The sequence below is a fragment of the Nicotiana sylvestris genome, chromosome 4, assembly GCF_000393655.2.
Source record: "Nicotiana sylvestris chromosome 4, ASM39365v2, whole genome shotgun sequence".
Taxonomy (NCBI): Eukaryota; Viridiplantae; Streptophyta; class Magnoliopsida; order Solanales; family Solanaceae; genus Nicotiana; species Nicotiana sylvestris.
In genome coordinates, this window is record NC_091060.1 from 96,291,102 (window position 1) to 96,316,959 (window position 25,858).

General features: G+C 38.4%; 2 protein-coding genes across 4 annotated transcripts; one reads left to right on the forward strand and one right to left on the reverse strand.

Annotated features, from left to right (window-relative positions):
- The first annotated feature begins 1,323 nt into the window (after positions 1-1,323).
- On the forward strand, positions 1,324-22,354 carry LOC104243502 (TOM1-like protein 4). Of its 3 annotated transcripts, none has more exons than XM_070172115.1 (10): positions 1,324-1,434; positions 1,880-2,038; positions 3,806-3,884; positions 4,627-4,725; positions 4,825-4,938; positions 15,789-15,934; positions 16,854-16,935; positions 17,828-17,913; positions 17,989-18,180; positions 21,419-22,354. In XM_070172115.1, exons 2-10 carry the CDS (start codon positions 1,929-1,931, stop codon positions 22,080-22,082), a joined length of 1,572 nt encoding a protein of 523 aa, XP_070028216.1. In that variant the 5' UTR covers positions 1,324-1,434; positions 1,880-1,928; the 3' UTR covers positions 22,083-22,354. The 3 variants fall into 3 exon arrangements, with proteins under 3 accessions (XP_070028216.1, XP_070028217.1, XP_070028218.1); XM_070172116.1 differs by lacking the exon at positions 1,324-1,434 and adding an exon at positions 1,442-1,748; XM_070172117.1 differs by lacking the exon at positions 1,324-1,434 and adding an exon at positions 1,681-1,770.
- Positions 22,355-22,442: 88 nt separating this feature from the next.
- Positions 22,443-24,365, reverse strand: LOC104230320 (pentatricopeptide repeat-containing protein At2g36730). Its single transcript, XM_009783086.2, has one exon. It carries the CDS (start codon positions 24,260-24,262, stop codon positions 22,880-22,882), a length of 1,383 nt encoding a protein of 460 aa, XP_009781388.1. The 5' UTR covers positions 24,263-24,365; the 3' UTR covers positions 22,443-22,879.
- Positions 24,366-25,858: the final 1,493 nt, after the last annotated feature.

Consider the following 25,858-nt stretch of genomic DNA (forward strand, 5'->3'; position numbering starts at 1 on the left):
TACAACGAATTTAACAATAAGATACAATAAAATTTAAGTAACAACCAAAACAAAATATCGCATTTAAAGTAATAATACGATACAATATAATAGGTAACAATCATCCATAACAAGAGCAAAAATCCTGCTTTCGCCGGTGCTTCCAAGTCGACCATTTTCAACTTTCACTATCAATGATTAAAACATAATCAAGAAAGAGTGTCCATTAACTACCAGATTAACTTCAACCTAATTAAATTTGGTTCACTACACCATTGCAAGGGTTCATTGTTCATGTTAGAGTGCCTTTTATCTTCGGGCGAAACTTCAAAAAGGAATTGAGGGCATATATATTGAATACTCTTCCATTACAATTGTCATTGACTTCTAGAGTTGGAGTTCTACAAAAGAATAGTCGTGAAGCTACCTTAATTGACAATTCTTTTCCAAAGAATTTAAGAACTTCTATATTTATTTTCATTTGTACTTCCTCCGTTCACTTTTACTTGTCATGTATATATTTTTATTTGTCACTTTACGCATATTAAGAGAAGATAATTTTTTTTCCTGTTATAACCACAGTATTTATTAATCATTTCAAATCATTTTTTCAAATCCAATAAAATATGCATCAATTAATATGTGTATCATGGTAAATTATACATTTCATTTATTATTTCTTAAGTGTCATGAAAAGTCAAAACGTGTCAAGTAAAAGTGAACGGAGAGAATATAATTTTCCATGTACTCGGTATCCACAGTCCCACTTTAAAAATAAAATGCTCCTTATCACAAGTGATACTATTATTTCTAGGCTAATAGCATGTTTGGTCTAAGTTTCAAAAATTAATTTATTTCGATAAGTTTGTGTTTGACTAATTAATTTGAAAAATATTTTTGAGCAACAATTTATGTTTGACCAAATTTTTAAAAAGTACTTTTAAGAGTATTCTCCTCAAAATACTTGTCAAAACAACGCTTTTATGGAGAAAATATTTTTTTTTCTTTTCTAAAATTGCTTCTGACCTTTTTTTACTTTTAAAAGCTTGGCAAAATATTTTAAATTAAAAAAATATTTAAAAAAAAAAGAATTTGACTTTTGAAAAAGCTTGGCAAAACAGACAATAAAAAACTCAGAATTTTAGTTAAAAATAAAAAAAATATTTATCGCTCCATCGTAATGTTTTCGTCCAATTCAATTCAATTCAATATAATTGTTTGTTGTGGAGTTTCTTATTTTTTGGAAGTGGTCAATCCTAAGACTACGCGCTTACAAGTTACATTAGCCTATCTAAATTTATCCGAAAACCCTCCCTACTAATTAAACCGCCCTCCCTACTAATTAAACCACCCTCCCTTGCTCTCTCTCTACGTATTATACACGTTTACTTTGCAGACACATATACTTTCTCTCACTAGACTAGATTGTGGGTTTTTATTTGATTTTTCTCAGAGGTAAATTATACCAAGATCTTGACTGCTTCATATCTTATTTGTCTATAAAATTTTGATACCTTTTACTTTGATCTTTCTTTGAGACTGTTTTCTTCATATTTATTGTATAAAGTCATGATCTTGAAATTACTCCTAGTTGGGTTTGCTTCAATTTTGTTCTTCTCTTTTTTGGACCTTCAAGCTTTTATTTGTATTGGATGTTTTTGTTGTGCATTCTAGAAACTAGAGATTTGTTAGGTAGGAAATTGGGAATTCTGATGATCTATTTCCTCTTTGATTTTTGGTGAACTTTGGTATCATTTGTTGAATTGCAGGTTAGTTAAAGTTTGATTCTTGGTGAGGTTCTACTTTGATTTATTTACTGTTTTTGTGTGTTTAAAGGGTGTGTTTATGTTCTTACCTTTGAATTTATCAGTTTTTTAACAATTTTTTTTTCTTTTTCCAGGGAGATCAAAGGTGGAACAATTTGAAGAAAGGGTGGAAAGTAGAAAAAGATGGCTAATAATGCAGCAGCTTGTGCAGAAAGGGCAACAAGTGATATGCTGATTGGTCCAGACTGGGCTATAAACATTGAGCTTTGTGATATTATCAACATGAATCCTGGGTATTTATCTTGACCATATTTGTTTAAGTGATTATCTGTCTTGAAACTTGACTGCACAGTATGCACCATGCTTTGCATTTTGTCTCTTTCAGCATCACAAAGTAATAAAGTGTCATCTGCATATAGAATATGTCATTCTGTCAATCTATGTGGAAGTCCTTGAGCCATCAGTAGCTTTTTTCTAACGAGTAAAAATTTCATTTGACAATTTCAAGCTCCAGCCTTGTTAAGCATTCAGCTTAACACTTCCATGACCATGACAAAGAGGTAAGGATGGATAGGGCCTCCTTGTCTTAATCCTCTTTGTGGTTTGAAAAGACCATCACGGTTCCAATTTAACAATTTATTTATGTGATTGTAAGAATTTCTCCTAGAAGATGTATACCAAATTTGAGAACCTTACATGGTATTTGTTGTTGGTGGGAGGTAGCAGGTGCGCGCAAGCTAGGCCGGACATCATAATTATCCAAAACAAAAAAGAACCTTGCATAAAAACGTGATTCTCTCAAGAGTATCCAATCAAAATTAGTGACTGCTACATCAAAAGTGTTCCGAGAATACACAAAAAACGACATTTTCCGCTAATTTGTGCAATGGAGTTTTCCACTCCTAGAAAACGTTCCACTATTAGTAAATCACATTTTTCTGTTGAAACATTCTGGACTTCCGATGTAAAAACTTTTCTCGAAATGGTTCATCTATTTTCTGTTTTCCTATGTTTAAGAAAATTTTGTCTTGTGCACTAGTGGCTGTGATCTCCTTATTAGGTAACATAGTATATGTCAGCCCTGCCTACTTTTCGGTACTGATATGAGCCTAACTACCTTTTGTTGTATTCTTATCTTTTGACTGGTGCAATTCTTAATATTTAGTAGCTGGGGTAATTGGATATAAATAGTCTAAGCCTTCTTGCTTGACCAAGTCCAAATTAGTGTTTGGGTTAGGCCATTTGGAGTTTTATAACCTTGGGAGCCCACATAGTGGGGATGACAGAAATCCTACTCAATCTTAATGTTCTGGTGCTTGAGCAAATTTTTTTAATTAGTTTGAGATTTGATGTACAATAGGTGCTGTACTTCTGTCCTTTTATTTTTATTTTTATAAATGTAGTTAGTATTGAGCTCTTGCATAAAAAAAAAGAAGGATTTTGACTAGACATCTGCTATCGAAGGCAAATGTGTTTTGGATCTTCTATATCTTATCCAAAAAAGAAAACACTGTGTAAGAAGGATTTTCCGTCAAACTTAGTCCCACAATGTGATGTCATGGAAGAATTAGTCTTATGTTACGTTCACCACACATTTTGGGTAGGTCGTTTCAAGGACTGGCTGTCATGACTCATGAGTGACCACACTTTCAAAATAGCCTGAAATGTGATCCAGCTTTGCATCCTACTTTAGTCTCTAGAAGAAATCCCAGGGTATGATAGCAGTGAAGTAGGTAAACTGTGTATACTTCTTGTATATGGGCCTTTTGTTTGTGCAAACATTAATGCAGTTTATTTACCTTATCAAAGAAAAAGTTGGAGGCAGGCTTTCTGGCTGATAAAGGTTTAAGATGCATTTCTGCTGATTTTTCTTTTGCCTAAATGGTATTTCTGCATTGTTTTATGATCTTCTGAACTTGTTTGTTTTCTTGTAAAATTTCAAATTGCCCTAGTCTTTTTTGCCAGGTTGAGCTTTTCTGTAGTCTTGTACCAGCTTACTGCCTTACTCATTAAACTCTTAATTTTTTTGAGAAGGCTTACTGATTAAACTCTAATTGCAGACAAGCAAAGGATGCTCTTAAGATTATCAAGAAACGTTTAGGGAGTAAAAATCCGAAAATACAGCTCCTTACCCTATTTGTAAGTACATCTCACTTGAACTTAATTTTACTAGATTTCTTTTTGTCTAGGATTCCATAGAGTTTATTTGCTGAAATATCTTCCCTCAAAATTCTAATTTGCTGAAATTTTATCCAGAAAATTATTCTCTTGCTTTTCTCATATATGAATTGTTGAGTTTGTCTCCTTATATGGTCTTGGGCAATTTTACCTCATGATTAAAAGTACCAAGATCCATATTTGAGCTAGCTTTTGAGGTTGAATTAGGCCCAAGCTCCATTTCTTATCATGTTTAAAAGTACAAGTCTAAAATTTGAACTTCCCATATCTTATAAGATCCACTTATCCTTGGTTTAACATACAAATTTGACATGTTACTGGTCTCATCTCCTCATTTCTGACATATCGTCTGTGAAACTGGTATAACTGACAAGAGGTGAATATAGTTGTCAAACTTTAACCTGCTAGTGTACTATGCTGAAATATCTCTTATGTGTTTTCAGTACATCTGTAGTGTTGGCATTTTTCATATAGGTCGATAACAATTGCCAATAGAAATTCACTTATCAATGTGTCATGTTTGACTGCTTATGTCTCGAGACAAAGTTAATTTATCAGTAAAAAATTCAGTGGATATTCTGGGAGTACAGTTGTTCATTCTCATCATGGGATTTGCCATTTGAAGTTGCAAAAAAGTTCATAAAAAGAAACTTGAACTGAAGATCATTTACTATCTATTTTATTCTCCGAACTTTTTATTCAGGTTCTTGAGACCTTGAGCAAAAATTGTGGAGAGAATGTGTTTCAGCAAATTGTGGAGCGGGACATTTTAAAGGACATGGTCAAAATTGTGAAGAAGAAGGTAAACAACTTCCTGATATACATGGTTTCCTCAACTTGTTTCACCTCTTTGAGATCTGTAATAACTTCACGATTATTGTTGTTGATGTAAACTCTGCAGCCTGATTTAAATGTGAGGGAGAAGATTTTGATTTTGATAGATTCATGGCAAGAGGCTTTGGGAGGGCCAGGGGGGAAATTTCCCCAGTATTACGCTGCATATAATGAGCTGAAGGTGATTCTTTTGTGTCCATGTTATTATGTTTAAGCATCTATCAATCTTTTCGTTAAAGCTGTTTGCAAATCAGGGGCGGACCCGCAATAGGGTCAAGAGGGTTCAAATGAACCTGCTTCGTCGAAATTTTTTGGTATTATATATAGGTTAAATTCTGTAAATTTGATATAATAATGTTATATTGAATCCTCTTGAGCAAACATGATCTCGTGGACAGATGGTTGCGCAGGTTCAATGTTTGATGCAGGTTAAGGGTTCGAAACTTTGTAACAGCAACTGTTTGCTGTTTTTTCCTTTTGCAGTTTTTGTTCTTGCATATCTTTTGTGCTTTGTCACCGTATGTGCACAAATGCACATGTGTGTTCAGTCATCAATGCGTGAAATCTAACATTATTTTGCTAAAACATGCAAGTGTAGACATTGAATATTTATAATTCCTAGTTCATCTTAAATTATTTTATGCTAAATTAATTATTTATGTTACGTTGAACAAGTTAGTTTACTTTATCAACTCTCTTATTTTATATTAGTTTAATTTAAGTTATAACTCTTTATTTTTTGTTTGTAAATTAACAATTTTGTTCTTTATAAGAAAAAAATCTAATAAATTTCCAAATTGGTTGAATTTTTTTTTTGTTAAAGTTTTACAAGCTGTAAAATTCGTTTAGGTATAATTGCTAAATTAAGTAGATGAATTGTTAACATTTGCAGCTAAAGTAATTTGTCTTTGTTAAACATTTTAAATATCTTTCTCAACTATTTTTGGAAAGAAAAAAAAGGAAAAAAGAATGTCGATCTCAACTTTTTGGATGTTCGTTTTTTGGTAGCATTATGACTCAAAAAAAAAAGGTCGGGCAAATTTTACTTGTCCGTACAGACCTTATTGTTGGTTATAATTATTTTTTATTGAACTCGCGTGCATAAAATTCTGGGTCCGCCACTTATGCAAAGCATTCTAGGTTGATCTTTCCCTTATTGTAGCACCTTGCTGTAGCAAAGTTTCATGTTTTCAGTTTCAGTTGGTAATAATTTCCTAGATATCTTTATCACAAAAAAGAAAAAAATTCCTGGATGAAGCTGAATCAACTCCTCTATATTGATCTGTTAGATAAGAAAGTGGATATGTTTCCCGGTATCAATTCACATTGACCTCTATTCAGATGTCTTTGGAACTGGATAAAACAAAGTGAAAGGAATGGAAAATGAACCAAAGAAAGATAAAGAAAACTGAAAGAAGAGAGTTCCCTTCCTTTTGTCTAGGACCTCTAGGTGCAGAGCAAAGCTAATGGAAGACAATTTTCTCTCTCATCACTATCCTGGTTGAAATAATTAAGTCTGCCTTAGTAGAAAATAGTTTTCCTGATTTCATATTGCTTCCCTCTCTCCATCCAAACCAAACAGCTTAAATGAAAGTTGCTGCAGCCGTGCAGGAAGAGAAGGCAAAACAACTTTCAGTCATCGAAGTACTGTGCAGAATTTCTGTTCATGATAATGCTATTTTCTCACTGATGTCCCTTAGCATTCTCTTAGGTCTGGCTTATTTTGATAGCTTTTGTCATTTTCCTGGTGGTTTCCACTTTCCAGGACTCGCTTTATCTTGCAGGCAATTGCCTGTTTTCCACAAGAGATTGTTCTCCTCCGAGGCTTGAGAGCTTATTCCCTTCTTGTTCAGCTTTCCATCCAGAAAATAAAAGAGCCTTCACGGAAAAACTGATGGAACGTGATCTCTCATACAAAAAGACATGAACTAACTACTCGCTCAATGTGCATTGCAATTCTAATGAATGCCTTTGATTTCAACTATAACTATATGTCGGTCTTTTCTTTCGAACACCCCATTCTGCAGCGGAGTATGAACACAAGTAGCGGGACATGACAACGGTTGGGGAGAAGGAAAAGCTATCGGACATCAATCCAATGAATAGACAAAGCGGCTTGGCCGAAGAGGGTGTGTGTGTGTATATATATATATGGGTTTTGCTAACCTACAACATGGTTGTAGTAGGTTGGCATTGTAAACATAATTTAGTTCTCCAAAATGCCCATGTTATTTGCTGCCACCACATTAAATTTAGGGGATTTTTTTTGGTTCCAGAAAAATTCGCCATTTTAACTTTCATCTCTGCAATTTGCATTTCCCACCTCTACAACGTTATGGCGGCAAACAAAGTCAGCAACACCTTTATTTTCCATCATCAACAGGCCATTCTTCTCAATCCAGTATCTTTTTCTCTCACAACTTGACAATAATATAATGGAAGTAATTTTTTACTCTAATGTCTCTTCATTTTAGTAAACAGATTATGGTGTAAAATTTTGTCAGTTTGCTTTTTGATTTGTTTATACCCAACAATTAGTCTATTTGATTTGTCCAATAGAATCCACCATTTATTGTTCCAAAATTGGATGTTACAGATTCAAGATTCATTTTTCTTCAATCATGCACAAGGAGTCTATTAAAATAATACAATTCTTATTTTGTGGTTTTGTCTTTAGTCTTCTTCTGAGTATGTACTGAACCTTGCAAAATCACTTTGCTATTTTGCAAATTGTTCTTCGTTGCTATGGAAAGAGAAGAGGGAGAGGTAAAGGGGCTACTGCGGAGAAAGAGTTCTAGTAAGCTGGGTTTAGTATTTCAAGTTTAGAAGGACATAAAAGCCCCTAAATTTAATGTGGTGGCAGCAAATAATATGGGCATTTTGGAGAACTAAATTATGTGTATAATGCTAACTTACTACAACCATGTTAGCAATATGTCTGTGTACATATTGTATCTTGCTAACCTGCTACATGGCTATAGTAGGTTTGCATTGTACCAACTTTTAGTTTCCATATATTTCCCTGTCCGCAAATTAGAGACACATGAATTAAATGGGTTCTTTGTCTTTTAACTCATCCAACTCTTTCCTCCACCGTACCTGGCGTCTCTCTCGGGCAGAGAGGAAATCCAATTTTGCGTCACTGCAAATTCTTTGCAGTTTTCAACCCATTTTCTTGACTTCAATTTCCACCAACAATTCTTTGCAGATTTCAACATTTTCTTAAATGCCTCCCCCATTTTCTTAACTTCAGTTTCCACTGTAAATTACGTTCTTAAAATGAAAATTTCCAGATTAGCGTTTGCTGAATTTTCATTGCTTCTTTCATTTCTTTTCCCGGAGAATCCAATGAAGAGCAAGAGAAAAACGTGAACAGCAAAGTCGGTTATTAGGAGGGGGGGGGGCAATTAATCTGATTTAGACTAATCAATATGGGTCTAGTTTGTTTTTCAATATATTTATTCTTTGAGTTTGGAATTGTGAAAACTTTAATGGTGATACCTATGGAGAATAGCAACAACTAGCCATGTAAAAAGCTTTAGTTAGTTGAATATGAAAGTATATGAGAGAATTGAAAAGAGAGGAGGAAGAGAGAGGGAAGGAGAATTAGATATAAATTTTGGTAAAAAGACAAAAGAGCTCATCTGACACATTGTTAATTTGCTGACAGAGACATATGAAAACTAAAAAGTGGGTACAATGCTACCTACTACAACATGTGTATGTAGGTGCGTAACTTTAAGTAGCTTCAACATTGGCTACAAAATAGGAGATAGATAGAATATAGAATAACGATGTACGAATAAGAACCAACCATAGAACCCCGTTCTATAAGTGGAATGCATTAGCTGTTTGCTCTCAGGTTGGGCAGTCAGGTTGGAGAAGGGCAACGACTCATTCTTAGTTAGAACGGGATTCCGACTCAGCAGCCTTTGAGTTAAATTTTGAGAAGAATTGCTCTTTGGAGGTCTCTGGTAAACTTACCAAGGGCTAAAGTCATATTAATCCTCTTAGTTAGAATGGGCTGCTTTCCAAACACGCCCCATGACCCCTTGGTCGTGCCCCATGGCGGCCTAGAAAGCCTCACAATGCCTAGCGCCATGGTCGGCCTCGTGGTCTTGGCTGCGCCAAGTGACAAGCGTGCATGCGCCTCTGTCGCCCCACCGATGCCTCTCGCCAGCGCCCAAGGGCTGGCCAATGACAACAGCGCCGCGCGCCCTGACAATGCCGCGCGCGCAGATCCTGATGCCTTGCCAGCGCCCAGCTGCAGGCCCATTCCAGCAGTGCCTCGCGCACAGACCCTGATGCCAAGCACCAGCGCCCAGCCTCAGGCCAACACAGCAAGTGTCGCGCGCGCCCACAGCAACGCGCGCGCAGACCCTGACCCGCAAGACAAAGTTGCTGCCATCGGACTTAGTTCTACATTGTAATAAACTAAGTCCTTTTCATTGTAATCATTGGCTAGTTTACATCATTTTCATTGAGTGTGCTTTTACAGCTTTATTAGGACTAGTCATGTAATGTTGGTTTATTTTTCTTAAGCATTATTAGGGGGGATCAAGCAATCAAACATTTTCAGCAATCAATTTTCTGTACTGGTGTCTCTCCCCCTCGACACCGCATCTTTTGTAATCAGCATTTCATTCATCAATAAAATCATCATCATTCAAAACCCAATTCTCTCTCAGCTTTCGCAATTGCTCGTGACATTGGTTTTCCCGCACGACACTGACAATCTAGTCTAGCGTGCGGATGGGACCTCATTGGCGGACAACAACCGCACTGACATCGGTTGCTTAGCCTTACGTTGCCCTTCCAAAGAACATCAGGAAGGCGTTGCGTAACAGTTGGTATCAGAGCCTAGACTCGACATCGGACGAGGGAACACATTTGCCATCATCACCATTTCTGACCATGGTGAATCATGGGGAGCGTCTAGCATCCCTAGAAGAGACGGTTGACCGATTACGACCTATCGTGGATACGGTGCCTGATCAAAACAACAACCTAGTGCAAAGGTTGGACGACCTGGACCGCCGAATGCGGCAGGCAGAAAATGACATTGCAAACATCAGTCGTGACTCTGACGATGACCGACAAACGACATCCATCGAAACTGCCAATATTCATGGCAAATTTGAGGACCTCCAAAAGGAGCGTGCCGACGATTTAGCCCATCGGCAACAAGAGGCAGACAAACTAACTGCCATGCAACAAACCATAGACGACTTGACAGGCAAGCTCAATGTTGTCAATGCTGTCCTACAGAGCCTACTTTGAGGAGGTGACAACCACATAAGGGTGCAGCAAACCTCACCCCCATTCCACAAAAGCTTAAAATACCGGAGCCAAAGCCATACGACGGATCCCGGGACGCTAAAGAAGTGGAAAATTTCATCTTCGACATCGAACAATACTTCGATGCCGTGGGCCATTTGGAAGAATCCAAAAAGGTAGCGACTGCTGCCATGTATCTTTAGGGCGATGCCAAACTTTGGTGGCAGGTCAAATACGAAGCCATCAAGGCCGGTGAAGATACTCTCCAGACCTGGGATGAATTGAAGGTAGCCATACGCCTGCAGTTCTTCCCCGAAAATGTGGAATACAATGCAAGGAGAAAGCTACGGGAACTTCGCCACACCAAATCAGTGCGGGAGTACGTGCGCGAATACTCCGCACTCATGCTAAACATGTGCGACATGGGGGACAAAGACAAACTCTTCGCATTCATAGAAGGTTTGAAACCTCATGCCCGTATGGAACTACAGAGACAACGGGTAGACACCGTGCCCAAGGCCATTCAAGCTGCAAAATGTCTTGGCGATTATCATTTGGGAACTCAGAACGACAGGCCCCAGCTGTCTGTCCGAGGGGATTCAACGGGAACCATCCCAGCAATGGTGGCCCAAGCAAAAGTGGGGGAGATCGGAGTGCATCCAAAACTAAGACTCCTCCTTCCAGCAGCAACAGTGTTGCATCCATCAACAACAATCAGGGGAGAAAGCCTCCCTCAGAATGCCGTCATTGCGGCGGGGCACATTGGAACAATGAATGCCCAAACATAAAGGTCAAATGCTCATCAGACTGTCGAGGATGAGTCAGACGCATCAGACACATCAGAAGAAGACCAGGTAGGCGCCTTCAATGCAATTGTTGGCTCTATCCCGCATGCCTTAGCGGGGACCAGTGCATGTCCTCCTAAGAAAATCTCAGTCCCAATCACCAAGAAAGGGAAGGAAAAGATGAACGAGAGACCTCCTAAACAAGCAAGAACCCTAATGTTCGTCGAATTGAAAGTGAACGGCAAGCCCCTTCACGCATTGATAGACACGGGTGCCACCCACAACTACTTGTCGTCAACTCAAGTAGAGCGCCTGAGTCTTGTTGTGCAAAAGAGCAAAGGCCGCGTCAAGGCTATCAACTCACCACCCCAGACATTGGGTGGAACAGCTACAAATGTCCCAGTGAAACTTGGCCCATACAAAGGAAGCATCGACCTCGCATCGCAATCATAGATGACTTCGACATCATAGTGGGTTTGGAGTTCATGAGGCAAACCAACACCATACCGGTACCATATGGCAACATGCTCCTGATGATGGGAGGAAATGGGGCCAAGCCCTGCACCATACCATGCTTTCCCATAAAGATGGCCGCTGAAAACATCTCGGCCATGCAGTTGGAGAAGGTCGTCAACAGACATGAACCTCAGGTTCAGGCTACCCTTCGCAGCAACAATCAGTCATCATGTCATCGGCCTCAAAAGACTGGTGACGCTCATCATCGTGTGGAGACTTGTCAGCCATGCCACAAGGACAAGTCGGATCACTCATCACAGCCGGGACCCTCGCAGCCATTACATGTCCCTCAGAGACCATGGGAAAGTGTTTCCCTCAGATTCATCACGGGATTGCCCCAAGTCGGCAATCTTGCATCCATCATGGTTGTCATAGATCAGTTCTCAGACTATGCAACTTTCATAGCAGCCCCGCAAAACATCTCAGCAGAAGATACAGCTCGACTCTTCTTCTCGCACATTGTCAAACATTGGGGCCTGCCCAAAAACATTGTTAGTAGGCGCGACTCACGCTTCACTAGCAACTTTTGGACCCATCTCTTCAGGTGCTTTGGGTCAACATTGAGTCACAACACAGACATCCATCCACCATCGGATGGCCAGACAGACCGGTTCGATGACATGCTGGAGGAATATCTCCGCAACTTCGCAACCGGATCACAGAAGCATTGGGTGAAGCTCCTGGATGCTGCTCAACTGTGTTTCAATTCTCAAAAGAGCCATCATACAAACAAGAGCCCTTTTGAAATTGTTACCGGACAGCAACCGCTTCTCCCGCAAACGGTGAATGCATCAACCATGCCGAAATCTCCTCGAGCTGCCAACTTCTCGAGCGAATGGGAGCGCAACATGGGGATAGTGCGGAGCTATCTCGTCAAAGCCCAAGAGCGGGCAAAAAGATTCACCGAACAAAATCTTTGCTTTGCCCAACATCAAACAGGGGACAAAGTAATGCTATGCATCCCAAAGCGGTACTTGTTTGCAGAGAGGACCCATGACCCTCGCCTGCAACAAAAATACATCGGGCCCCTGCCCATTGACAAACGCATTGGGAAGTCCACATACCAGGTGAAAACTCCATCCTGGTGGAAGATCCATCCAGTCTTCCATGTTAGCCGCATGAAATCATTGCGTCGCGACAACAACAAGCTCACAGAACAGAGGGGCGCAAACCTCCCATCCAACAACCACCAGAAGCATCATCATCATCATCATCATAAGGCTCCGAGGACGGCACCAACTCAGGTGGGGGAGAATGTCATGGGCTGCTTTCCAGACACGCCCCATGACCCCTTGCCCGCGCCCCATGGCGGCCTAGAAAGCCTTACAATGCCTAGCGCCATGGTCGGCCCCGTGGTCTTGGCTGCGCCAAGTGACAAGCGCGCATGCGCCTCTGTCGCCCCACCGATGCCTCTCGCCAGCGCCCAGTGGCTGGCCAATGACAACAATGCCGCGCGCCCTGACAATGCCGCGCGCGCAGATCCTGATGCCTCGCCAGCGCCCAGCTGCAGGCCCATTCCAGCAGCGCCTCGCGCACAGACCCTAATGCCAAGCACCAGCGCCCAGGCTTAGGCCAACACAGCAAGTGTCGCGCGCAGACCCTGACCCGCAAGACAGTTGCTGCCATCGGACTTAGTTCTACATTGTAATAAACTAAGTCCTTTTCATTGTAATCATTGGCTAGTTTACATCATTTTCAGTGAGTGTGCTTTTACAGCTTTATTAGGACTAGTCATGTAATGTTGGTTTATTTTTTTAAGCATTATTAGGGGATCAAGCAATCAAACATTTTCAGCAATCAATTTTCTGTACTGGTGTCTCCCCCCCTCGACACCGCATTTTTTGTAATCAGCATTTCATTCATCAATAAAATCATCATCATTCAAAACCCAATTCTCTCTCAGCTTCCGCAATTGCTCGTGACATTGGTTTTCCCGCACGGCACTGACAATCTAGTCTAGCGTGCGGAGGGGACCTCATTGGCGGACAACAACCGCACTGACATCGGTTGCTTAGCCTTACGTTGCCCTTCCAAAGAACATCAGGAAGGCGTTGCGTAACAGTATGTAGGTGCGTAACTTTAAGTAGCTTCAGCATTGGCTACAAAATAGGAGAGAGATAGAATATAGAATAACGATGTACGAATAAGAACCAACCATAGAACCCTGTTCTATAAGTGGAATGCATTAGTTGTTTGCTCTCAGGTTGGGCAGTCAGGTTGGAGAAGGGCAATGACTCATTCTTAGTTAGAACGGGATTCCGACTTAGCAGCCTTTGAGTTAAATTTTGAGAAGAATTGCTCTTTGGAGAGCTTCGTCTCTAGTAAACTTACCAAGGGCTAAAGTCATAGTAATCCTCCTATTCAACTACTTCGACCATTCTGAGCACCTCATATCATTTTTGGGGCATCAGAAGATTCGATCATAAAATTGCATGACTAAAAATCGTAAGCTGTTTGGTTTTAGAATTTCAAAGTCTAATTTCCCTATAAATGTAGGTGTTACTAGCTCAGCTCAAGAGTTTTGAGTGGTATAGACTTTCTCGGATGATTATATTTTTCCACTTTGTTACTAAACTATATAATAGCAATTTTTTTTGATAACTGTGGTGTCCGGGCCAGCTTACGACACCTTGACTAATTCTACGGGATACCTGCTAACTCCTACCAGCAACATGTACCTGGTCACTCTATCCACCAAGGCTTCGACTTATGAGAAGAAATTACGTCGTGTTTTTTGTCTCTGCTGGGATTAGAACCTGAGACCTCATGGTTATAATTGCAAAATTATGCTGATGAACATTAATGTTTATAGTCCTTATGACATGTTAGTGATAATCAGTTTACTTAGGAAATCAATATCCGGATGCTGCCTTTTTCTTTTAGTTTTTTCAAACTTTCCTACATATACTAGTCGCACTTGCATATTACAGTTTTATACGTTAGTTTTTTTTTTTTCCGATTTGTTTTAGAGAATGTTATGCCAACAGAAGTGCTTTTATATTTGAACGTGTTATTACAATTACACTTTTAATGTAAAGGTGCTTTTACATGGCTTTCAGAATGGCCATCTTGGTGGCTTGAGATATTATTATGAGGGCCCATTCGCTTCTTTCTCTCTTTATTTCCCCTTTTTATTTCTTTTGGGTTTTCGTTAATAGGAGTTTAGTGCACAGTAAAAGGAAGTAACACTAACACTTTGCCATAAAGCATGTCGCATGTTTTGCCAGCAAATTGGAGCAAAATGCTCTATTAAGATTAAACATTGACAGATTCGATGGTGAAATAAAGAAAAAACAACCATAGTTTGATTAAACCATCGGTGCAGCAAATATCGGAATGTGAAAGAAAGAGCCCAAGTTGAAGAATGTCCATGTTTCCCGAGAGGATTAAGTAGACAAGCAACACAGAAGAGAAGCTGCAAACAGTATCTTTATTTCTAATGCGCAAAGGAGTGGCTGCAATTATGCAGGAGATCTCCGAATTCACCACACCAAAGCCCCGATTTAGTTAACCTTTCTCAAGTAAAATTTAGAGTCCATCCTCCATATCGAACACTCATTCCTATCTGTATATAGAAAGATATCAAAACTTTAGTTAGAAAGACCGCTAAACCTAAAGCCGTGGCACTAAATACAACACAGGAATTTCCAAAAAACTTTGGTTTCCTATGTAATAAACTATGAAATCACTTGGCATCACCATTGTCTCACTATATTATTTGTAACTTTTGACATGGTTTTGTAATGGGAGAGTTCATCATGTACATGCTATCTTTATCTTCAGTTTTTTATGTTTTCATAATTACCTCAAGTTTTTACCTGAACTAACGGTTTTCCTTGTTTGGGTTTCTTTTAGTGCTCCTTCTGTATTTGATAGTTATACATCTTTTTATTCTTTTATTTATATACTTTTTGCTCTTTTTTTTTTGTACAATTTGGATGGCTGCTCTGTTTTCATGCAAAGTAATTCCGCATACGATCTTAGGGTAGCACCGACTTTGTTTCATAATTGACAATTCTCTTTCTAAATAAGTTTTCTGGTAAGTTCCTTTTTTTTTGAGAATGATCTTTCTGGTAAGTTTCTTTTCCTAAATAAGTTGATTGTTCATGTCCTTTCAACTTCTTTAATGAAGCACATGGTAGATTGGAAGAGCGGACACCATTTTGTATCCATTCTGTTCGAATTAATCATGTGGGTTGCTCACTGAACTAGCGTCCTTACTCTCCCTATAACTTCCTTCTTGTTGTCACAGTTGCTCTGTTATTTTGCATTTGTTTCTTTTAAGACCCTTTTCCCCTCCAATATGGAAATTAGTGGACCTAGTGGTATTAGTTTACTATATATCACTTACAACCTACATCTTTTTTAGTTTTACTATATATCAATTTGATGGATTACCCGTCATATATTCATTCAAATCTTCATGTATTTGCTTTTAATATGAACTTTGCAGGCATATGGTGTAGAGTTTCCACCTCGAGAGGAAAATAGTGTACCTTTATTTACACCACCACAAACCCAGCCAATAGTCCACATGCCTTCAGCTTATGAGGAGGCTGCAGTTGAGGCCTCTCTTGAATCAGATCCTTCTGGACTCAGGTATTGCATAACTTGTTCTTTTCCCTTTAGCATGGCTTCCTGCTCAAAATTTTTAGATTTTTATTTACGGACATCTCACTTATTTTAAGGACACAATTAAGTTTTATATGGATGTTGTTAATATGGAAACATCTCTGCTTTCAGTAAGTGCTCCACTGTTGTTTATGGACACCTATGTTTTAAAGGTCAATAAGTGCTCCTTTAGTAGCCTCAAGTTAACTATCTAGAAATGAAAATCTGAGGCAGTACTTTTTGGTAGTTCAGCATTCATTGGTACCTTGTTCAAGTGTAAGATGAAGTTTTTGATTAAAAAATGCATTGTTTTTTGCTGTTACATTAAGTTGACGAGCTTGCAGTCTGTCCCATTCATACATGTATTCAAACTGGAAGAATGTAGTGAACCATAAATCTCAGGTGAAATAGAGCAACTTTTATCAAAACTCAGTTTCGATATTGCCATTCATTTGGGAAACGTTTTATGATTGGTATAAATACTCCGAATTTTGGCGGGGGTGGTACTATATGAGGAAAGCCCTGAATTCAGCTATACTGTACTGCATCTTTCTTTTGAATGAGTTATCATTGGCATCTAGGCTGCTTGTGACCTCTGGAGCTATATCCTTTTTTCATGGAGTATGTACTCTTAGTGTTGTGGATTTTTTATCTGGCTTTCAAACTTTATTGCAACTTTCTCCAATGCTTTCTGTCCCTTGTCTATGCTGTTTAATGAGGCATAATGTACAAAAGAAGAAAAGCCCTGGGAAGTCCTCATGTTGCATCCTCCTTTTTCAATGAACACAAACCTTTTTTTTAAGCTTCCCAACCACTTTTACCTTATCAAAAAAAAAAAAAAATGAAGAAGAAGAAGAAAGTACTGGTAATTTCAAGTAAGTGACATTTATGGTATCCCGTCTTTCAGTGTTTCGGAGATTCAAACTGCTGAGGGACTAGCAGATGTTCTAGCGGAGATGCTTGGTGCATTGGATCCAAAAAATCCTCAGGTCAGAACTAGTTTTAACTCTCTTGTTTCTCAGGTTCATAGTGTTTACTTGTCCTCACTCGCTACTAAAGTTGAAAACTGGAAGGGTCGTATTTTCAAATGAGTTTCTTTTCTTGGGTTGTCTTTGGTGACTGTATTCGATTAAGTTGACAATTTCAGGACTACACCTTTTAGAATGCTCCCTTTCACCCCTTCACTATTTGAAAAGAGAAGCTTAGATAATAAAGATTAATCCCCCCCCCCCCCCCCCAAAAAAAAAAAAAAAGAACAAAGAAATATAAAAGAAAAGTAAATAGAGAAAAAGAATGAAATTGTACCTTCAGAAATCCTTTAATGTAAAGTATCTGGCATTTTTTTTTTTGAAAACTTTTTGATGGGGGCAGACAAAATGGTTAATGCAGTGAATTAGGTTAAACGGCAAGTTTAGATTGAAACATTGAACGCAGAAATTCAGTAGAAGCTTCAAACATTTTTTGGTGAAGACAAATATGCTAAGGTAGTTTTGGGCATGAAATTGGGAAGAATTAGGAATCTCTAATTTTAATGTTGTTTGGGATATTTAAATTTCTGTGCCTATTATAGGTATCTTGTAGGTTAATCTTGTAGGTTAAATCCTTATGGTTATATAATATATAGGCATCCTGTTCTTCTACCTTTCTCGGCCTTTTAGCTAAGATCAACTGTAGTCCTGTTCTTCCTTTCAGTAGGCCTAAATACTAAGAGTTCCCTGTTTATATTTCATTTTTTGATAAGTGATCTTATGTTCCATCATTGAGTGCTAAAATCCATATAGGTTGATCACCATTGTTATATCCAATTTACGTTGGGCAGTACTTGTAAAATCCAGATGAATTATTGTTTATGCTCTAATTTATTGCTTGACATCTTTACAGGCCGTAAAGGAGGAGGTGATCGTCGATCTTGTCGAACAGTGTCGTTCTTACCAAAAGCGTGTTATGATTCTTGTGAACAACACAGTGTAAGAACCTGTAGGTTTTGTGGTTTTATTTCATTCCTGATCGCCCCTTGACATTGTTCACCTTTCCAAATTTAGAGACGAGGATCTGCTGTGTAAAGGATTGGCACTCAATGATGATTTGCAGCGAGTTCTTCGTAGACATGATGATATTGCCAATGGAACCTCAACAATTACAGTACAGCCCAGAGAAACTCCTGTTGCACCCCTCATGAATGTGAATCATGAGGATGATGAGTCAGAAGATGATTTCTCTCATTTAGCACGAAGGTAATGCTTGGTCATTTTGCTGCTTTACTGTTCCTTCTCCCGTTTTCCTTGTCCATACCAGTAGTATTAGTGTTAGTCTTGCATTTTCTTATTTTTTTTGATTTCTATTACTACCTGTTGTTTCTTTCGCTTCGGTTTTCTTGTTATCTTGTTGGTGTTACTGTCTATCGGTAACAACCTCTCTACCTTCTCAAGGTAGGGGTAAGGTCTGCGTACCCACTACCCTTTCCATATCCAACTTTTGGGATTACACTGGGTTTGTTGTTGCTGTACTATTCCTTCTCCCCCACCCGCACAGTAATTGTCTTCAGTTTTATAATTATGGGTTTGCCGGGTATTTTCTGTTCTTACTGCAAATATTGCCACTTTAGAGTACGTGATGTAGTAAAAGCATTTTGATTAGATCTTTAGATGGTCATTGATATGAGAATATAAATCAACTGCCTCTATTCTCCATCAAGGAGAAGTTGGATTTCATTTTCTGGGAAGAACTTTATGTCAAATGATTCCTAGAGATCATTTTTGCTTTAGTTCTCCTAGCTGGTTAGCACACTTAAACATTTATAGCCTGTTTGGCCAAGCTTTTTTTTGGGGCTAAAAATGCTTTTTTTGGCCAAAAGCACTTTTGACCAAAAATTGAGGTGTTTGGCCAAGCTTTTGGAAGGAAAAAAAGTGCTTTTGAGGAGAAGCAGAAGCAGTTTTTGAGAAGCAGAAAAAAGTAGCTTCTCTCCGAAAGCACTTTTGAGAAAAATACACTTAGAAGCAGTTTTCAAAAGCTTGGCCAAACACTAATTACTGCTCAAAAGTGCTTTTTAAATTAATTAGCCAAACACCTTCTCACCAAAAGCATTTTTTTAAAAAGTACTTTTGAGAAAAGCACTTCTCAAAATAAGCTGATTTTAGAAGCTTGGCCAAACAGGCAGGCATCCGAGGTAACCTACTTTTAGATTTATTATAGGTTATCAAAAAAAGATTTATTATAAAGCAGCAGTGGATAGTTAATTCCATCGTTGCTATTTAAAAGAGACCAGAATTGTGATACTGTTTCAAACTTGGGGTTTCACCAAACTATTACCTTCTCCTTTTGGTATACATTGAAAATAATCGATTTTAGCCAGTTGCTGTTATGTGTACTTTTCATATAACCCTATGTGAAAAAGTCAATAAACTTCAGAGGTTGAAGGTAAGGCGTGTTTGGCTGACTAAGCTCTTCATTTCTAAGGGGATTTTAGTTAGATTATAGAGCAATCAAAGAATATGAGACCACATCAAAATTTTGGTAGCAATAGTGAGAAGAAAAACCGTAGAGCTGATCATAACTAATTTTGGTTGAGGTTTAGTTGATTGATTTTTGGTGAGCAGAAAAAACGTAGTCCTTCTAATATTATTTGTTTTGTCTTTCAGTATAAATTGATATTAACAGTGCTACAGGGATTTGTCTGTGTAATGTCAAAGGTTTTTGCTTTTACCACTATGTAAAAGATTTCTTTGTGTAACATCAAAGCTTTTCGCTTTTTCCAATAGTGTAATTTTTGCATTATAGCATTTCTTTCTTGTTATGATTCGTTTGCTTGATTGCGAGTCTCTGCATAATGATGAATGGATATCCAATAGGTGAATGTAGCTTAGTACAAGATCACTTTCTTCAACAATTTAAGGCACTTCCTTAGGAGTTAGGAGTGATTTGTTGGGCTTAAGTACATTGTTCCAAAACTTTCCCAAGTCCTCCTTAAACTCTTCTTGGAACTCTTCCCATCTTGGCCTTGCAGTTTCCGTGAGTTTCCAGCACATAGTGGTGCAATTTCCTTTTCTCAGTTTTCTTTCTTTTTTTTTCCTTCTGAAAAAGTGCGAAACTCCAGCATTTTATCCATTCACTGTGAGTTCCACACAGTTGGGACTTGTTATCGAGATTCTGTTTAGTACAGAAGAATGGCTTAGAAACAAACAAGTGCATCAGAGCTTAGTGTCAAATGCCACCATGTTATCCTGGTTAAGTGTCCAAGACTGTATGCCTTGCTGGTTGGATCTGAATCTGCTCTATAGTTATCTAATCTCTTTCTTTTTCCTACCTCCCCTACAAAGGGATTCCCTAGGATTTTGATTACAGTTGGAGTTACTATGGAATTTTGCTAAGTACAGAATAATGGTTTAAAGCAAACTAGTGTTGCAGAGCCATTGGAGTTGTGGCTCTAAATCCTGCATTTCTCATGTGCATGAGTTGGATCGCTGGGGAAACCAGCTTCTCTATTCTTCTTTAGAATTTTCTGAAATCATATTTTTGTACCAATATGTACTTGACCTAATTTATATTACAATAAGCCATCAGCACTTGAAAGATTTTGACACTTAGAATCCAAAAACATTATATGGGTGAGTGATGCAATAAGCCGGAACTGCATTTCATCAGTGTACTCAAAGTTTAGAACATGCATAGTTGTTAATTCACAAAAGAGCCGAAGAAGTTTTTGCTCCACATCAAGTAAGCTTCTGATTCTTGGTTTTCCACCAGCATAAACATTTGCTGTTGCTTAATAGGAAATTGGGAGATAAAGAAGAGGAAACGATGAGTTTCATTTCCTGTTTATGGTTTTTAATGGAATAATGGGCTGATGATTATATTACCATTTGAAGTTCCAGGGGCAAAGGCCTTGTGGGGGAAAGTTTGGGATACAAGAGTTTGTCGTACCTATTTCTTGAATCTTTAATTTCTTTTCTCGACCTAGATTTCCTACTTCTGCATCTGGTGGTGTGATGATAACTTCATAATGTTGTCAAATTCTGAGTACTGGTAGAATGTTTCCTGGGTTCTCAAGGGCAAGAGCTTGGCAGATTGATATTGGTCTGTCATGCTTAAAAGACGTGCAGTCTAGTTTTGGTGTAAATCCACTTTATTCATCTGTGTGCTGTCATGTGCACAATTCTATTTCTAGACTAAGAATCCTCATTGAGTGAGAATTTTTGTGCACCGAGTATGAAATTGTACTTCCCTTAGTATATATAATTGACAATGATTTGGACATCCATTAAAATTGGTACGATAAAGAGAAGATACAAGTGCCAATTATTTTTATATCCATCATAGATATAGGTTTGTGCTTTAATTTACTCAAGGATTTCAAAAAGCGCAGAAACATTTGGTTGTGTTTTGTCAAATCTCTACTGGTATCCTCTTGGTGGTGTTGTCCCTGGCTTTGCTCGTCCTTTTCTTGATGTGTTTTTACCATCACTCGTGTTACAGATCTTCAAAGGATCCATCGCAGGCACAGGGGCGGAAGACTGTTGATGTAAAGAGTGAACCTATGCGAATTACCCCTACTCTTCCTCCCCCACCTTCATCAAGGAGACCAGTTTCTACTGATGCGGGAATGGTTGATTATCTCAGTGGTGAAAGGTTTGAATCTGAAAGATCTTTTGGAACAGCAGGATCCTCACCTATTGCTGTCTCAACTAATTCAAACAATGTGAGCTCCATCCCGCGATCAAGTCCCAAGCCTTCTTCATCCGCACCCCCTTCGGATGATTTGCTAAACCCAACAGCTGATGATGATTTCGTGAACCCCACTGCATCCTTGTTTACTGGAAAAAGCAACAATGGCGAATCTGATACAAAAGCCAAATCTGCTGATCACTTGCCTCCAGCACCTTGGGATGCTCCTCCTCCTACCACACTCCCTCCACCACCAGCCAGATATAATCAGAGACAGCAGTACTTTGAGAAAAATGTTTTTGGTGGTGGATCGAGTTCTTATGATAGCGTAGTTGGACAAACAAAGAATCTCTCCATCAACTCTTCGTCGCAATCCAAACAAGAGAAACCTGAGGACGCACTGTTCAAAGATCTTGTTGATTTTGCAAAAGCCAAGTCTTCGTCATCGTCAAACCAATCCAATAGATCATTTTAAGTGATTGTAATGGATATGAATAATTTGTGGTGGTATATATCAGCTTTTACATCTTGTAGACAATAAATATTAAACAGAACTGGGTTCATGGATTACTGGAGCTGCTCCCCCTGCTTTGTTTTAGTTGTGAACCTTGGGCTTTCAGCTCCAAGGTGAGTGAGTGTAGCCGACATGAGATTTACAGATTGGTTATTATGTATTCTTTTCTTCCTTTTCAATTGGTTTGTAATCATAACAATACTTGGGTTCTACTATGTCTCAATTAGTAGGGATGATCGTCTACGACTATATGAGTTCTGTTTACATGATTATATCTTCTGCAGGTGGGCTGAGTGATTCTGCCTCCAAGAAGAAAATCCAAAGGTTCAACACCTCTCTCATATTTCAGTTTGATAGCATCAAACAATACATTAGAGGATGTAATGGTGGTTGCTTAAGAATATCAAAATCCATTTATTTTTGCATCAACTGAAACAGAGGAAAATATGACATCTTCCAATGGACACAATCAGATAATTCTCATTGACAGCATCCTTGGATGTGAAGGCTTAGGCAGGGAAGTCAAACGTATCAACCTTCTGAGTGTACTGTGGTCAATAACCCTTCTGGTTCATCAGAGAGGGATTGTCATAGCGACGCCACCTTGTTCAAGAGATACTTTACAACATCCTGCATGTTGAAGAATTAGTCATTGATTGGACCAGTCATCTTGTTTTTAACCATGTTGATGTGAACTGTGTTTGTTTAGGAACAAGAAAACTTCCTCATTAGCAACTTGAGAATAATCTCCATAGAATCTAGAAGATTGACGCGCAACTTTCTCCAGCCACCTTCTTAAATCGTCTGACCCTCATACCTCTTCTCAATTTTGCTGCTTTCTCCCATAATCCAACTTCAGCATACTTGTTTGCTACCATAACTAAATTCCCACTCCTTTTAGGCTCCAATGCAAGCAACCTCCTTCTGACCTTCTCTCCAACTCCAGTATAGTCATTAATATCATGAATGTGGCAAGAACTCAGTAGTGTCCTCCATATAACTGCATCAGCCTCAACAGGCATGTCCGCAATGAATTTGTACGCTTCTTCAAGACGACCAACACGACTCAAGATATCTACCATGGCACCATAATGTGCCATCATAGGTTTGATCCTATGGACACTTTCCATCTCTCGAAACAAACGTTGCCCCTCTTCTACCATACCAACATGACTACAAGCGCAAAGCACACCTAGAAAGGTCACATAGTTAGGCTTCATAGAGCAATCCTTCATTTTCCTAAAGAGTTCCATGGCCTCTACTGCAAATCCATGCCGTGCTAATCCAAGAATCATCGCACTCCATGTCCACACATTTCTTTCACCAATCCTATCAAAGATCAAACGAGCATAATCTACTGCTCCACATTTAGCATACATATCAACAAGGGAAGTTCCCAATTGACAATTCACAAACATCCCTTGCTCAATCACTTGACAGTGTATCCATTTACCTAAACTCAAGTCACCCAACTCAGCACAAGCAGAGAGCAAAACAACCATAGTTGTCTCATCCGGTTGGAACTGACATTCTCTCATCTCACGAAAAATCTCAACCGCTTCGTAAAACCAACAACTTTCTACAAAAGCCGAAATCGTAGAATTCCAAGAAATAACAGTTCTCAGCGACATAACAACAAACACCTTATATGCATCCACAATCTTCTTGCAAGATCCATAAAAATGAACCAAAGTGTTCTGAACATAAACGTTGTTACAAAAACCGATCTTGATTGCTTCAGCATGAATCTGTTTCCCTTCTTTCAGACCCAAAAAGGACGAACAAGCTTTGAATAGAAAAGGGTATGTGAATTCATCTGAAGCAGCTCCACACCGCCGCATTTCGACAAAAACACGAATGGCTTCACTATGTGAACAGTTGTTGCACGTGGCATAATTTCTAATGAGGATATTCCACCACACATTAGATGAGTTGTGGGATTGTTTGATGACAAGACCCACGTAAGTAGCTGAGTTTATAGGGGTATGAGATGCAAAAAAGTTGACGATTTTAAGGATGATAGAAGTTTGTTGACAGAGTCCGGAGATTATGATGTGAGTATGGATTTGGAAGAGGTGTTTAAGAGAAGAACAAGAGTTGAGAAGAGCCAAGAGTTGTTGGGTTTTGGAGGTGAAGCTCATGCCACAGCACTTTTTAGCAGCGTGACATTTCCCCCCTTCGTTTTCTAGTGTCAACTTATATATGGGAAAAGGGTTAAATTTACCTTTTACTTTAGAAATTGATCCATATTTAATATTCATTTAACAAAAATGACCCTATAATTAAGCTATGTAGCAGACTAGCAGTGATGACTATACCCTTCATATCACATCAATTGTGTACTATAAAACATTGTTCATTCATTAGACATGAAGAAAATTATTAAAGTAGCAAATGATGTTAACACAATAAATGTCTAGCTTTTAGGTTTGCATATCCATCAAGTGTGTCATTGAGCTAGTCCAACCAAAATATGGTTCTTTTGGACTTAAAAAACGAAAATATATGGGAAAAAAAATTTAGTGACCAAAATATATATAGCGTTTTTTTGAAAGATGCTATACCTTAACGATCGTTTGGCCAGTTAAGTATAGCGTCTTTTAAAAGACGCTATATTTGAATTAAAAATAGCGGGAAACTATAGCGTCTTTTGTTAAGACGTTATATATATAACGTCTTAACAAAAGACGCTATATATATATATAATAAAAAACGGTCTCCATCTTCCCCAAAATAAAACTCCAGAAATCGACCCCCCCTCCACCCCAAAATTAAAAAACCAGTGGTCACCCCCCCCCCCCCAAATTAAAAAAAAAAGCGCCCCCCTCCCCCCTTTTAATCCAAAAAAGCTTGAGAGGAGCCCACCCATCTCACAAAAAGTAAAGATTCTCTGTTCCACGTGCTAGCTAAGGTGTTATCTCGGACATTGTTGCTTGTTTCGGCTCCAAATCACAAAATCTTCGACTTTCTAAAAATCTTAAATCGAGGTATTCCGACTTAGTTTTTGTTAAAACTTGTATAAAAAATTCATATTAGTTGTTTTGTATGTGCTCTATGTTATTTTGTGATTGTTTTGCGATTTAACTAATTTATTATTTTTTGTCCGGACTATAGTATTAGTGTGCTAAAAAAATTCGTAAAATAGAGAAATTGTTGTTAGTTGTTAAAAAAATATTAAGTAGTTACTTTTTACTGTGGTATATGTAATTTCGTGATTAAATTGATTTGTTATTTTTATCCGATTTAGATTATTAATTTGCTAAAAGACTAGTAAACTAGATATATTTTAACTTTAGTTCATGTAAGCTAATTCATTCAGAACTCAGTTGACTCCTTCTATAGAGAAGGCGGAGCGTCCTTGGCTCAACATTATAGCACATAGGGCTTCGGCGCTACTACAACTTGGTATCTTGTGGCCTAATGTAGTGCTCGTATTTATAATATAGTGACCTTTTAATGTAGTAAAACGTAGTGCCCTTTAGCGTAGTATCCTTGTAGTTATAGAAATTAATCATTTAAGTATCTCTTATTCCCAAAATACGTCAAAAAACTGATAGTTCAAACACAAACTATCTCCAATTATAGTCAACAAACGTAAGAATATAAGAATTCAGGATACATTGGTGCGTATTGGGCCTCAAATATTGCGTCCGGAACCAAAATGTGAATATTTAATAATTAAATCTTGTATAATTATAAAAATTAATTATTTAATTTTAGTATAGTAAAAAGTAAGT